This window comes from Engystomops pustulosus, chromosome 1, assembly GCF_040894005.1.
Source record: "Engystomops pustulosus chromosome 1, aEngPut4.maternal, whole genome shotgun sequence".
In the NCBI taxonomy this organism is placed as follows: domain Eukaryota; kingdom Metazoa; phylum Chordata; class Amphibia; order Anura; family Leptodactylidae; genus Engystomops; species Engystomops pustulosus.
Genome location: NC_092411.1, coordinates 270984714 through 271000947, shown reverse-complemented (window position 1 = coordinate 271000947; position 16234 = coordinate 270984714). Strand labels below are relative to the sequence as shown.

Here is a 16234-nt window from a genome sequence, read left to right as displayed (position 1 = left end):
AATATACTTGGACATAGGTTAAAAACATTGGGTTTACACAGAGATCGATCAACGTGCTTCATCTGGAGCCTTAGTGATGTGCTGCGATGCATACGTCGCCCTATGTGTTAGGCCTCATGCATACGAGTTTGCGGCTGAATATCGGTACCCATTGACTTCTATGTCCCAGTCTATGTCCCAGCCCAGTCACGTTGCGGTGAGCACAAGTTCTTTCACCGCACCGTGACACATAAAAATGTCACTATATATGTCCTATATATCGCCATATTACGACGTCGGCCACTCGCTTCTCTATGGAGAGGGGCTGTGTGCTCACTAGGGCTTGATCCAAATTCAAGTTTTATAATTATGCTAATTTGAATCCCCTACTCCCTCAGCACTTCACTCTTCTGTCTTCCTGATGTAGTCCAAGAGGGTGAGAGGGGGAAGTGCTCCTGCACATTGTAACAGCTTGTGAAGCTACACTATAGAGGGGCTCTAGGATAACAAGTATAAGAAGTATATAAACACAGTCACGGTGCCTGGATGTACGCGTAAGTGTCCCTGGTTTATTATGATGCATTTTGATGGTTGATTTCCATTAACATATTTGTATCTGTGTTTATAGCTGGGGGGGGGGTTGATTTGAATTTTTATTTATTTTTTAATATACTGTGTGTATATATATATATATATATATCTATATCTATATATATATATATATATATATATATATATCTCTCAGTGTGTCATATATTAGATTCTGGGGGGAGTCCCAATTACAACGGCCTCCCGGTGCAGGAATCAAGAACTGAGCTGAAGTGACAGCTCCATTCTCTTTGTAGTGGACGAGCGCTGTAACTGCAACACAACATAGAGAGCTGAGCTGTTGGGGATCCTGAGAACTGAGCCTTGGCCAATCTAAAATTGGTGACCTATCCTATGATCTATGATTTTTTTTTGGAGGGGGAAATGAGGTAAAGAAGAATAATGGGATGGCAACAGTTTACACAATAGAATGTAACGTTTTACTTTATGATATGTAGAATATAAACGATCATTCCGAGTTCCGAGACCCCTTCACCCCAGCAGAAGCCGTGCAGAGCTTTTACAATGTGTGACCGTAGCAAATGATGTATATACAGTATGTGAGTCATTTGTACCTTTCACGCTGATCATATTTCTCTTAGTATAATGTGTTTTATGTGCTGGAAAAATTGCGGCACGGAGGTAAATATCATTATGTAAAGATTTTTTTTTTTGTCCTTTTCTATTGTAAGTGCAGTTTCCTTAGATGATATAACGCTCTGCTATGTTATTTGCATTTCAACTAATTTCTCCCTGGGATTGTGGATAATGGGGGTAGGAGTCTTTCCTTCAGCTCATGGCTGCGATTATTTCGGGATTCTTTCTCTCGCTCGCTTCTGTGTTTGCCTTTTAGTAGAAAGCAGCAAGAGACGAGTCTAGGTTCACTTGAGGCCTATGACGTCGCTGCGTTCTGCTAAATCAGATGCTGCAGCTTTTTTTTTTTCTTTTCATTGCAGATTTTTATAGCCTTCTTACGATTGCATAGTCTGTGTCAGGTCCAAAATGCCTCCCAAAGCAATTCTAGTATTATACAGGGACCTTAAGGGTGCGGGTCACACGTGACGGTAACAAACACATCACAGAAGCTGAGACACTGTTGTTACATTGCTGTCAACATTGCGTTTACAAAAACCTGTGTGTTAACGTACTGTTAACAAATGCATGCATTTGCATCATTTTGTAAACGCAATGTTGACAGCAATGTAATTAGGCAAATCTCTCTCTTGTCAGCTGCTGTGACACTGTGAAAATGCATGTGTTACTGCCACGTGTGAACGCACCCTCAGTGGATCCAGAAAGATGTTATTTTGCCACAAATTGGTAAGTGCACTACAGATGGGTCTAATTTGCGTGCAGCGATCCAGACTAAAGACTTTTAACATTTTGCTTCTACTTTTATTAACCCCATTAAATTGACACTTACTACCTTTCCACCACTTAACAGCCTATATTCTACCTATTTTCTACCACATACTCTTTTATAAGAGTAAATCTCCCTTGTTGACCTATTAAAAATTCAACTCAAGTATTATGCAAATGAGCTGAGATGAGTCACTTTATGTCTAAGATGAGTCACTTTTTGATGCTGGAAGAGGAACATCACATCAGATACCCTTATCTTGGGTATGGTTTTGGCTACTATACCTCCTTTTCCAGCCTGCAAAAGTAAGTTACTTCAGCATAGGCACATAAAGATCTGGAATCACTTCCTGCATATGGTACTAGAATCAACGTTTTGGGGAATTGAGGATGTGTCCCTTCTACCTGCTTTCTGTCTGCAGGTAGACCTTGGTCTTTGGAAGACCTTGAAAGGTCCTGAAATGGCTCTTGTGTACATGTGTATTGAGAGCAGGAACAGATGTTTGAGGCTTTCATGGCTGAAGGGCCTTTTCAGTATATAATTCGGTGGGTGGTTTGGGTGGCCCTGGGTCCCGGCTACTGGCTAATCCACCTATGTTATAATCCACTACTGCATTTTGGGCATATAATGACTACTCTTTGCTCATTTGCATATTAAGATAGGTTGGTAAATACTGTTCTTGATACTGTGTCACGGGTGATCCCGCGTTCCATGTATCGGATTGCCGTTGCACCCGTGTTCCCTCCCGTGGCTCGACCCCGGCCAGGTCTGGAGTCGCGGGTGCCCCCGCGATCCATGTTGCGGATCGCGGGTGCACCTGTGCACTGATATGTGCTGCCCTGCTCCCCTCGACTGTACTCCCCTCTCCAGGCTCCTGCCTCTGCTTGGGTCCCGGCAAGTGGTCCGCGCGCCCCCTTCCTGGCCGCGCGCTCCCACTGCTAGCGCACATGCGTCCGACTCTTCAAGAATTTAAAGGGCACTGGCATTTCTGGCTCGGGTATATAGCCTGGCGACTCCCAGCATCCCCTGCCGAATCTTCAGGTCATTCTTCTGAAGAGAAAGCCTCCTGAGCGTTTCCAGACGCCTCCGTGTTCCCGTGTTCGTCTGGCGTTCCCGTGTTCGTCTGGCGTTCCCGTGTTCGTCTGGCGGTCCCGTCTTCGTCTGGCGGTCCCGTCTTCGTCTGGCGGTCCCGTCTTCGTCTGGCGGTCCAGTCTTCGTCTGGCATTCCCGTCTTCGTCTGGCGGTCCCGTCTTCGACTGGCGGTCCCGTCTTCGTCTGGCGGTCCCGTCTTCGACTGGCGGTCCCGTCTTCGTCTGGCGGTCCCGTCTTCGTCTGGCGGTCCCGTCTTCGTCTGGCGGTCCCGTCTTCGTCTGGCGGTCCCGTCTTACTCTGGCGGTCCCGTCTTCCTCTGGCGGTCCCGTCCTCCTGTGATGGTCCTGTAATCCTGTGGCAGTCCGGTATCCTAGTGGTCTACCGAGGTCCTGCCAGCCGTCCATCCGAGGTCCTGCCATCCCGTGGCGCTGCCTTCCCAGTGGCCCTACCTTGGCTGCCACTGCGGGCCTAGTCGCACCCGTGGAGCGACCTGGTGACTCCCTGCCGCAACAAGACCATCCCGCTTTGCGGCGGGCTCTGGCAAAGACCAGGAGTTCACTTAGACTCTGCTCCCGGTTGTGGCTAGTATTGTTATCTCCTGCGGTGGTCCAGGGAGTCCACTGACTTTAGTACCAAGGGACTATTCCCATAGACTGTGACATACTGCCATAACAACATTTTTTATGATTCACCCTGATGGGCAAACATGACTAGTAGTTAGTCCAACTTATCAAATCTAACTATACATGGAAGTTACTGCTATTGTTAAGGCTAGCTCACAAGAATCTGTGAATGTTGTAGAAATTTGCTTTTATTGTTACTGGATAAATTAAGTGGATATTCTGAAAGTAACCAATGAACACTAGAGGATACTATATAGAAATATCAGGTCACCAGGAGCATTATTATAATTCTTACAGTTGTACTGTTGTAGAGTTTGTGTAACTCCTTTACACACAGGGTTATCCTGTTTCTTCAACATGGTCTCTATTTTTTTTGCAAGGGGAACTCATCCAAGTCTTCAAGGATCCCAGATCCTATTGGTCGGTACCGGATTTGGAGAGCTTGGAGACTCCAATTTATTCTTGTACATGTTATGTAGTACAAGATTGCAAGTGCAGGCAGTTCTTTATTTTAATTTGTATGCAAGTTGAAACTGTATATTTTATAATTGTATCTCCAGACAAAATTTTTTTTTTTGCCCCAGTGACAATTGGAGTTTCAAAATTTTGTGCTGTAATTGGACCAAAGATTATCAATAAAACTTCATTACAGACACCTTACAGCTGATCATTGCAGTCTGGGACTATAGTAACATCCAGAGAGGTCACCAGAGGTCACAGGGGGCAGAGGGGTCCGTCTGTAACTAGGGGTCGTCTGTAAGTCGGGTGTCCTTAAGTAGGGGACCGCCTGTAAATGAAATGTATCCCTCTGTGTTCCGTTTCATTATTGTAACCACACAGTTATAATTTTATGATAGAATTTACCCAAAGTTGGTTTGGTGATTGGGTTTGCACACTGTTATTCACACATCCGGCCGTCTTGACGTGTGCTCTCGCTCGGCTTTCCGATGACTAATGAAACACTTTGCGTTAATTTGGAATGGACATGTTTTCATAGCTATCCGGCCAGACCCAATGGTTTATTCTGTTGATTCAGGCTTATGCCCTAATTATATCCAAGCCTGCCAAATATACACACCATGTGCGCCTCCTGTTACACTAAGGGGCATTGAACCGAGCCAATAGCTCTCCACCAACTCCTGTTGATGACTTCCATAACAGTCCAGGAAATATTTCCCTTCGCACCCTCCCTCTGAACGGGTGAACTTTAAACATTAACTCATTATATTTGTGATGACCTCTAAAGAACACCGAGGAAATGAAGAGAGTTACAATGACCTGTTTATACAGTCCAAGATAGGAATGTGGCAATCCCTTTAATGAGGACCTATAAGCTGACATAGTAAAGACTTCTATTCCCCACAAGGGAACCCATCAGTAGGTTTGTGGCACCTAAACCGATGAGTTCTGACCTATTTTGTTTCTAAATGTAGAAACAAAATTTACATTTACATAACTATGTGTTCCCTATTATTTTGTAGTAAGAGATATAGTTTACTGTAGCCCAACTTTCGTGGGAGAGAAAGAGGGGAAAAGTTTTTTCCCATAGGCCACACCTTTTTGCTGCGCCCCTTACTCCACACAGTATAATTTCCCCCTTGGTGTCCTCCACCTCCGGCTCACTGTCTCTCTGTAGCCCCTTTGATATTGGGTCCCCAGCTCCCCCTCACAATAAAGCCCCCCTCCGATTTTTATGCCCTCAGCTTCCCCCCTAATATTGCGCCCCACATTAGCTCCCCATCTTATTGTGCCCCCCTTCTAGCAATACCCCCTGTTATTCTGCCCCAAGCAGCTCTGCCAGCAGCTCTTTTATTTTGCCCTCCCAGTGACTCCCTATCTTATTTGGACTCCCCAGCTGCTCCCCCTCTTATCCCCCACCCAGCATCTCCCCAACTTATTGTGCCTCCCCTGCATCTCCCCCTCTTATTGTTTCCCATAGCAGCCCCCCTCTTATTGTGCCTTCATAGTAAAATAATATTCACATATACTCCCCTTTTCCAGTTCCCTCGCAGCAGCTCCTCTCCTGCTGTATATAGCAGTGAAGCCGGCAGGCAGATGACATCATCACATGGCGCCTGCCTGCTATAACAGCAGAAGGAAGGAGCTGCATTATCTCTGTGATGAGTTCTGTCAATGTCTAGAGGATGCCGACAAGAGTTGATGCCTCGGCACATACCTCCTACCGGGCGGCACACAGGCCAAAAATTGGGACTCTCCCGCTGGATCTGGGATGGTTTGTAGGAATTCTCTGTAACTTACCCCGTGGTCATCACCTATTTTGATACTGGAGTTATCCTTCACTGTAATCCTGCCTTCAATAATAAAAAAGTAAGGACTAAAAAGTGATCACTACAGAGCAGGAAGTGTCAAACTATTATACAGTATCCAAAAAGTTTCTGATATCCCGTTTCCCTTAAGACCCTCATAGAGATACAAAATGCAGTGCTTCCATTTCGCAACGTAGACACCATCCCTGATATATTTTCTTTCTTCCACGTCCAAAAACCTTTTTGTGACGAATCCGAAACAGCTGCCTGTGATGGTCACGATATACGATAGCACAATGGATGGTATTATTCTCCATTGTACAACTACAATAAGGTGGGGGGGGATCTGTTTGCCAGATCGGACACATGATCTACAGATGCCGCTGGAATCTCTTGAGACATTTTCGTGAATGTTCCTTGGCTCCTGTAGTAACACTTCTACTCGCTCAGCATTCTCTCGCTGCGTCTGTGTATTGTAATTATTTGGATCTGATCTGCAAATCCTAGATCAAAGTTTCCAACAACAACCCCCGTCACAGTATTACAATAATCCATTCCACTGCTATTATGTGGAAGACGTTACTAAAGGGGTATTCCCATCTGTGAAATTTATGGTGAGGCGGTGGGTGATGAGATGACCGTCAGGTGTAAAATAAATTGGGAGATGGACACTCTTGTGAATGATGGCTCTATTCAAAGGGGTTGTGCCAAGTTATGAAGCTGATCGGAGGGGTTACGACTGCTGGGAGATTTTTGCTAAGGGGTAGTGTCACGAACCCGGCTCACCGGAGTTCACACACGGGGATGCCTACTCTATGGAGTCCCAGAATTTAGCCCTTATGCTCCGCCCACTTCCACAAAATGGCGTCCTTGCGCTAAATTTACTCCACGCAATCTCAGCACCCCGTCAATCCACTGCCACCACCCATGAGTTACTTACTCAAAGAAGGCCGTAGGCACCTCCAACCACACAGACAATGCACCCTGATGATAACTCGGCACATGCACTCACTACTTACACGATATTACAATTATAAACTCACACAGAACATGCAATCGCTTACTACATGGACTATGCTAACAATGACCTCTGGTAACGTGATTCCCTTCAGAGACTCAGATTCTTTAAGGCTATAAGCAGAGGCTAATTAAAAGTTAACACTTTAATTTACATAAAAAATGCAGAACACTCAAAGAATAAAATTGGCAGATAAAATGAAAAAGATTAAAAACAATAGACATACGATACTTACAAACAGGGAAGAAAGAAACAAAAAATTCTTGCTAGTGAAATAGGAAGAAATTCTTTGGCCCGAGGACGGGGCATAGACATCGATCCAGCCTTCTATTGTGATAGAATCCCCAGACTGAACGACCCCATGTGGCTGTTTCACTAATTTAAACCCAGGGGAATTTTGACCCCCACCTCTGGCTGTGATGTCACTGTGAGGGGGAGTTTTTTTATAATCCCCTCCCATCAGTGAGGTACTTTTTGGGTCTGGGTTTTTATCAAAACCCCATAACTTTTGATTGGAAGATGGCACAATTGTGCCATGGCTTCCAACCAAACGGGTACGTTATTCCCATCAACCACATACCAAACTCGGGGTGTCTTAGCCTAATATCAGGGGTGTTCTGCTATTGGCTGCCTTCCCCTGGTGCTAACATTCTGATTTTCACTCCAGGAGTGTGTCTAGACACCATACAATTATGAATTATGCCCCAGTTATGGACAGCTATGATATTCTCCTTGTCTAAATTTGGAGGGAAAAACTGAAGTCTGCGGGCTCTTTTCATCCCCCACTTCCTGGACCACTCACTGGCGAAAGGTGTCCATTTCATAACTTAGGAAGACCATGCTCCTCTGATCAAACAGACTCCCTGGGGTGTTATAGACACACTGCCAGGCTCCTCTTCCTGGCTGGTCTTAAAACAAATGGAGCCTAATGATTCATAACAGGCAGAATGAAACAACACAAAGGAAAGAAAAAAATATATATAAAACAAACAAACTGTGGAGGAGTAATATTATTATCACAGGTAGGTTGTGCTGCTCCATTCAATATAAGATTGCAGAGCAAAAGACTTGGCTATCTCCGGCACTCACATGTTAATTTTCGACACTCCGATCCTGTTGACAGGCTCCATCATTCAGAACATCCCCTTCAGTCTTCAGATTGCTGAGGCTCCTGTTCTTATAATCGGTGGGAGTCCCTGCAGTCAGCTTGTTCATTTGCAAGCTTGGTACAACCCCTTTAATTCCATTTAACGAAAATCTACCATTTGCTTTTATGCATTGTGAACCAAACATACCTTGGGAATGCTGTAGCTTGACTGATGCAGGGATATATCTTGTTTAATCCCTAAACTGAGTGGTTTTGTGGTTTTGCTGAAAAAACTGCTATAAAATTATGATAATGAGGCTCTGTCGTTCCTGTGGCTTCCCCAGCGCTCTCCTCTTACCCTAATTATGCACTGCTAAAGCCTTGCCCTGCTGAGAATACATAATCACTGTGTTGTCCCTAACAGGTAGAAGTAATCAATCACTGCAACAGTCCCAGCTGCTGCGTATGAGTCACCTAGCGCAGGTTGATTAGTCCTGTCTGGACAGTTCTGGCAGCTTCTTTTAAGTACGGGAGCCTGCCTGCACCCAGCTTTCCCAAGGTCCTGAATTTTATAATTCTTTTTGAGGAAAACCACTCAATTCAGGGATTAACCAAGATATGTTTCTGCATCAGTGTTGCTACGGCATTCTCAAGGTATGTTTGCTTCACAATGAATAAAAACAAATGGTAGATTTTCTTTAAGTAACAACAAATTGGTGAGAAAAAAGGAAGCCTGATCTTGGCGTTAGTCTGGCACAGATCTAACATTTATCAACTACATATGACAAATTTTGAGATGGGGATATCCATTTTAAGTGTTTTACTTACAAATGACTTGTATCCTTTATCACAGAATTAAGGGTATGAGTTCTGGAATTCCCACTTGTGAATAGCACAATGGTGCGTACACTTCACCAGCAATCATTTCACTTTCATCAGAATGTGGGTGACGGCTGTCTGGACTGGCCAATAGATTTGAATGGAACGTTGATCAATTGCACTCACTTATACTCCATTGCACCCCTAAAGTGAACCTGCTACCAGGAATGTCATTTTTAGCTGATGGCAGGTTCCAATAGTTTATGCTATGCTGATTTAAAAAATGCCTTTGTCAGCATTATGAATTATTTCAGTACTTTATAGAAGTTTCATTCACATTACCTGGCTCCCTGCCAGCAGCTTATGGTGAGACCCAGGGGAGGGGCAGCTGCAGTCTGTGTGTACCTGTGTCTCCTCATGCATTCTTCCTCTCCTCAACACCATCCCCCCTCCCTCCCCTGCCCGCTAAATGCTCATGACACAAAGGGAGAAGGGGGAGGTATCTGGATGAGTGTGGAGGAGAGGTGACTGAGACACAGGCATACACAGGCTACAGGTGCTCCCATCCTGGGGACTCAACAAAAGCTGCTGGCAGGGATCCAGGTAATGTGTATTAAACTTACATATATATAAATTACTGAGATGATTCAGAATGAAGACATTTCCTGAATCCGCACAGAATATGCTATTGGAACCTGTCACCGGCTAAAAATGACATTCCTGGAGATAGGTTCCCTTTAAAGGAAAACTTCAACTACACTACGGTAAAATTAAGCTAAACATACTTGCCTATTGTCCTCTTCATCCCCATCCTGGCCCTGGTCTACTATAATCTTGACACATCGGGACCGCCTGAAACAAAAAAGTAGGCCGGAGAGCGGGGACTAGATTTCTGATGCTCCAGGCCGCTAATTATTCACGCCTCCCGCCACCTCCCTACCGCCGGGTCAACATTATAGAAGACCAGCATCAGGATGAAGATGACAATAGGTAAGTATGTTTAGCTTAATTTTACTGTAGTGGTAGTTTTCCGTTAAGGGCACTTGCAGAGGTCCATTCTTCATTGGTTTGGACCAATATCCTGGTAAAATCCCATTACTTAAGTGCACTGTAGCACAGTCGGACCGCGCAACTCCTTTATCCTGCAGAGTCCAACAGATTTGCAAATTTTGGGTTGTCATGGGATCAAGGATTAACCATAAAGCTTCATTACAGACACCTTTGATATCTCTTATATGTTATCATTACCCTGGAGTTCAGTAAATTACCAGCTTCACCAGGGGTCACAATGGACAGGGGTCGTCTGTAAGTCGGGTGTCCTTAGGTCATGGACCGTCTGTTTTTGAAAACAAAGAACATAGTCATTAAAGTTATGTTGACTTTCTTTTGCTACTTTATACACATATTTTCAGAATTTTCTCTAATACCTACCTCCAACCTCAGCGTCTTCCTTTATGCCTATAATATTAGGATTTGATTGCTTTTACGTCAGGCGCAGTAACAGGTGGCACACATTGGGCTGGCACAAGGAGGAAAGGAAACTTTTCAAACTTCACTCTAAGAGTAAATCTCCTTCTGTTTGATGTCCTGGAATATAGAAAACACGTGAAGTGTATGGGAACCAGTCCAAGCATTTTAGTTTTACCGCAAATCACAGCGAGAAAATGTAAGTTATTAGTAGCCGGTGACGTCTGCAGAGTATACATTCCTCCCCGTCTGGGGTAATGAATGGCTTCCTCATACCTGAGAATCTCATAGCAGACATATTAATATTAATAAGGCCTCTCTCTATATTTGATTTAAATGCTGCGTCTCTTTTTCCATTGACGTGCAGATAGCGCTCGCTGCTCGAGTCGTAGACACCCCGGACTGCATGCAGCGATCTGACCACACAGCTCACTTAAATATTTACAGCATTGACATAGACCCGTCTTGTGCTCATTCCAAAGACATCTACAAGTCATCCCGACAGGGGAAACGATTCTTGTAAATGGAGTCAGATGCAAAACAAAAATACATTTACGGTATTCTGCATTAGTCTTCTGCAGGACCGTAAACTGATTTGTTTTTTCCTTTTTTTTTTTTTTTATTTTTATTTTTTTAGCTATTTTTAACAATTTTTTTTCAGCTTTTAGTAAAATTTTAGATTGACACTTTTATATATATATATTACGGTATATATTATAAAATAAAATACATTTTATATTTTGCAAAAATATTTAAAGGGAACCTGTTACCAGGTTTTACCCCACTAAACAACCAGCACCTCAGGTAGGGGATCAAATGTCCTTTCTGGGATTCCCTCTTTTATGTGAAATCTCTCCTATTTAAAGGAAATTTACCATTTGCTTTTATGCATTATGAACCAAACATACCTTAAGAATACTTTGGTTACACTGATGCAGAAACGTATCTTGTTTAAACCCTTGTTGAAAAAAACTATTATAAAATTATGATAATGAGGCTCTGATGCACCTGCGGCTGCCTCGGGGCTTCTCCTCACCCTAATTATGCACTGCTCCCACCTTGTCCTGCCCAGCATAAGCCGAGGAGAATACATAATACGTGTTGTCCCTGACAGGCAGAAGTAATCAATTGCACCATCCCTCAGCTGCCGTGTAGGAGTCAGCCAGCTCAGGTTGATTAGTCCTGTCGGGACAGTTCAGGCAGCTCTTTTATGCACTAAAGACAGTCTGCACCCAGCTTTCCCAATGTCCTGAATTTTATTATTGTTTTTTGAGCAAAACCACTCGGTTCAGGGATTGAACAAGATATGTTTCTACATCAGTGTCGCTACAGCATTCTCAAGGTATGTTTGGTTCACAATTCATAAAAACAAATGGTAGGGTATTGTCATTACAGAAGCCCCTATCTTCTATTCTATAGCACCTAGAAACACGCTGCTGGTGTCATATTAAAGATATCATATTCAGTGAGCTACAGAACTGGACATACAGGTAACAGGACCTGGATCTTTATCTGCAACTATGCTGTCTGTACCTCCAGTTCATGATGGAATCTGAAAGATTAAATCTTTATCTTAAATATTGAACAAAAAGCATGTTTTTAGGTAGTAGAGATCCAAAGATGGGGTGTCTGAAGTGACACTCCTCCTGCAACCACTAAATGTGACTCATTTTGTATGAAAATGAGTCATTTTTGCATGACATTGGAGAAGATTGTTTATAGGTAAACGGGTGAGATTTCACATAAGAGGCAATTCTAAAAAGGACATTACATATCCTATCTGAGGGGGCTGCTAGTTTACCGAGGGAAAACCTGGGGACAAGGTGGTGAAAGTTGCAAAGAGATTTTTTTTGTATGGATTTATATCACGAAGGATGCACAAATGGGAATAGTGTGCCTCAGTAAGTCGGTAAGTAGGTCATTATCTATATCAGGTAACCTCAGTGCCCCCCCAAAAGGTGTAGGTTCGAAACCAACTGAGCATTAAGATTAAAAGGGTCGTACGATTTTAAACAAAAACATATAGCCAATTTGGGGGAAGGGGGGAGGGGTTAAGAAAACCCAAAAAAGCTCATACATGCCTTCGCTGGTGCTCCCATTGTCCTGGGCCTGTTTGTATACAGAGGCAGGGTATGCCGACCCAACCATTGCCACGTGTGGACACAGCATTTGATTCAATGATGTATCCGGTGACCAGAAGTTGTTGCATCAAAGTTCCTGCCTCGGTAAATAAACAGACGCACCACACTTATTGGAGAAAGCGCAGGACAATGGGAGCGCTGGCAAAGGTAAGTATGTCCTCCTTTTTTTGTTTCCCTAACCCCCCTTTTCCCCCTCGGCCAGTTACATGTTTTGTTTAAACCTGGATAACCCCTTTAAGCCCGGTCTTAATGAGGGGCAATGCTTTTCGACATTTTACAGCATTGAAACGCTAAATATTTTTTTTAATTCCATGTCTTCCAGAAAGAGACTACAGCAGCGTGTGCGAGAAGCAGCCGATCGGAAGACTTCTCTTCAGACAGTTCTGTGACACCCGACCGGAGCTGAAGAGGTGCATAGAATTCCTAGATGCTGTGGTGAGCACAAATTTATCCACTAAGACCTTACCTTGTGGGCCTCCCCTTTTTCCTTTTTTATTTGAAATTTGAGTATTCGTCTGAAAGCCTGGGGTAGTGCATTCCGGAAAATAAGTACAGCTCCGGAGAAGTTCTGGAGACAGGAGTTGGGAGGGTTAGACTAAAGTAGTTGATAATCTAGAACTGCTGAGTCTGAAGAGCACAGGTCGGGTGATAGACTGAGATGAGGGAAGACGGGCATCGAAGTGCAGCACTGTGAAGAGTTTTTGGATGAGTGAAATAGTTAAAATTATATTCGGAAGGTGATGAGCAACCACTCCAGTGACTGGCACAGACTGAGGGATCCGTGTAGCTGGAATGATGGAAAGTCTGGCTGCTGTATTAAGTATAGCGTGAAGAGGCGAGAGACTATTGAGCAGAAGATGAGAGCGTATTCCTCTATCCTTTCCCTCACTCTCCTCCTTGCCATTCATTATTGATGACCTTTTTATCCTTCATCCATTTACTGCTCTTCCTTCTCCTATCACTGTCTTCATTCCCCTCTTCTTCCCTCCCTTCCTGATGCCTCTTATTCCTTTTCCTTCCTCCTTTGTTTCCTTCTATTTACCACCCCTTCTATCTAATTGAATACCAAACTGCTGATCATTGCTTCTTTTTTTTGTCTTTTTATCACTTTTTTTTATTTTTGTTCATTTATCTCTAATATTATTGTTCTGTCATTGTCTGTACTGCACTCTCCGTTCTCTCTCTTCTTCTGTAACGTTGGGAATTTCCCCGATGTGGGACAAATACAGGATCATTTTATCTTAATTCTTCTTTCCTCCTTCTCTTCCATTTTATCCTTGTATTTTATCTTGCTTTATCCTCTTCCTCCCATCGTCTTCTCAGTCCCTACTTCACTCCCCTTCTCCTCTCCTCCCACTAAATCTTATTTACTCTTTCTCTTCCCTTTTACCCTTCCCCCGGGTCATCCCCCCTCCCAACATCTTCTCAATCCCCTCTTTCTCCTCCCCTCCCACTAATTCTTCTTTCCTTATTCTCTTCCCTTTTATCCTTGCCTTTTTATCTTGCTTACTTCTCTTCCTCACATTGTTTTCTCAATCCCTACTTCACTCCCTTTTCTCCTCCTCCTAATTCTTCTTTCCTCCTTCTCTTCCCTTTTATCCTTCCCCCATGTCTTCCTCCCTCCCACCATCTTCTCAATTCCTACTTCACTCCCTTTCCTCTCCTACTAATTCTTCATTCCTCCATCTCTTCCCTTTTATCCTTCCCCCATGTCTTCCTCCCTCCCACCATCTTCTCAATTCCTACTTCACTCCCTTTCCTCTCCTACTAATTCTTCATTCCTCCATCTCTTCCCTTTTATCCTCCCACCATGTCTTCCTCCCTCCCACCATCTTCTCAATCCCTACTTCCCTCCATTTCTCCCCCCCTCCTACTACCTTTTCTTTCCTTCTACCCTTTTCTTCTGCCCTAGCTTCCACATTGTCGTTGTGGTACATCTCCCCTGCCCCCCGAAACTGGAGAAAGTCATGTGATTCACAAGGGAAATAATCAAAAGACCCAACTGATCGACAGAAAGCAGCAACTAAATAAGGTTCTGTCTGAATGATGCACAAGGGACATAATGAAAGTATAAAAAAGAACATTTTGAGTTCTTTTTCAACGTTCTGATGGAAGAGCATAATATTCATTATGGTGTCGCCGATCTGTGCTGTGAATAATTCCAGTAGAAGACATCTGTCCATTGTTCTTGGCAGCAGTGGATATGGTTTCAACGTCAATGTTTTATTTCAATTAGCAATATTTGACATTTCCAGTGATACATGACATTTTTTTCTTCTCCCGCTGACACATGGAATTCCGCGCGCTGAAGGTGACCACTGAAATCCTTGCACTCCGGCCGTCAATTCCTAACTTTCACCTCCGTTCAATCATTGAGCCGCATAAACATTTCTTGAACGGTTATTTAATGGTTCTGCATATGTTTATTAGCTTTGTAGATTTAGTCAGGGAAATGTAATTATGCCTTGTCTTATGTGTTCCCATCGTCTCAGGACTGGATGTCCTCCAGGAGTTTGGCCTCTGCCTGCATTTTTTTGGGGGCATTCGTTAAACATTGCTCTATCGTTTCCTCAGAAAACACATTTATCTGTATAAACGTTCCCAAAACAAGGCGCAAATAAATTTGTTACTCAGGAGTTATCATTATTAGATCGGTTCTAGTATTACCAGAAGAAAGGCTGTGGTCAGTAGAGTTTGTTTAATATAGAAAAAACATTTCTCAATACCGTATTAGGACATTTTGAGGTAGCAGATAGGTGTCCTCCGGTCATCAGGGCAAAGAGTGGCTAGGAGAAGGGTCTTTCACTGTGGAGGACTTGGTACATCCCTACATTACTTTACTAGCCCATGAGAAGAGACTGGACAGGAGGAAGGCGAAGAGACTGGGCGGGAGGAAGGAGAAGAGACTGGGCGGGAGGAAGGCGAAGAGACTGGGCGGGAGGAAGGCGAAGAGACTGGGCGGGAGTAAGGCGAAGAGACTGGGCGGGAGGAAGGCGAAGAGACTGGGCGGGAGGAAGGCGAAGAGACTGGGCGGGAGGAAGGCGAAGAGACTGGGCGGGAGGAAGGCGAAGAGACTGGGCGGGAGGAAGGCGAAGAGACTGGACTGGAGGAAGGCGAAGAGACTGGACGGGAGGAAGGCGAAGAGACTGGACGGGAGGAAGGCGAGGAGACTGGACGGGAGGAAGGCGAGGAGACTGGACGGGAGGAAGGCGAGGAGACTGGACGGGAGGAAGGCGAGGAGACTGGACGGGAGGAAGGCGAGGAGACTGGACGGGAGGAAGGCGAGGAGACTGGACGGGAGGAAGGCGAGGAGACTGGACGGGAGGAAGGCGAGGAGACTGGACGGGAGGAAGGCGAGGAGACTGGACGGGAGGAAGGCGAGGAGACTGGACGGGAGGAAGGCGAGGAGACTGGACGGGAGGAAGGCGAGGAGACTGGACGGGAGGAAGGCGAGGAGACTGGACGGGAGGAAGGCGAGGAGACTGGACGGGAGGAAGGCGAGGAGACTGGACGGGAGGAAGGCGAGGAGACTGGGCGGGAGGAAGGCGAGGAGACTGGGCGGGAGGAAGGCGAGGAGACTGGGCGGGAGGAAGGCGAGGAGACTGGGCGGGAGGAAGGCGAGGAGACTGGGCGGGAGGAAGGCGAGGAGACTGGGCGGGAGGAAGGCGAGGAGACTGGGCGGGAGGAAGGCGAGGAGACTGGGCGGGAGGAAGGCGAGGAGACTGGGCGGGAGGAAGGCGAGGAGACTGGGCGGGAGGAAGGCGAAGAGACTGGGCGGGAGGAAGGCGAAGAG

General features: G+C 44.9%; 1 protein-coding gene across 8 annotated transcripts in view; it reads left to right on the top strand.

Annotated features, from left to right (window-relative positions):
- The window catches only part of GRK4 (G protein-coupled receptor kinase 4), a 198195-nt gene that overhangs the window by 141461 nt on the left and 40500 nt on the right, over positions 1 to 16234 (top strand). For all 8 annotated transcript variants that reach the window (XM_072126163.1, XM_072126161.1, XM_072126164.1 and 5 more), the window contains one exon: positions 12764 to 12876. In XM_072126163.1, the coding sequence (XP_071982264.1) occupies positions 12764 to 12876 (113 nt within the window). The remainder of the gene's footprint in view (positions 1 to 12763; positions 12877 to 16234) is intronic.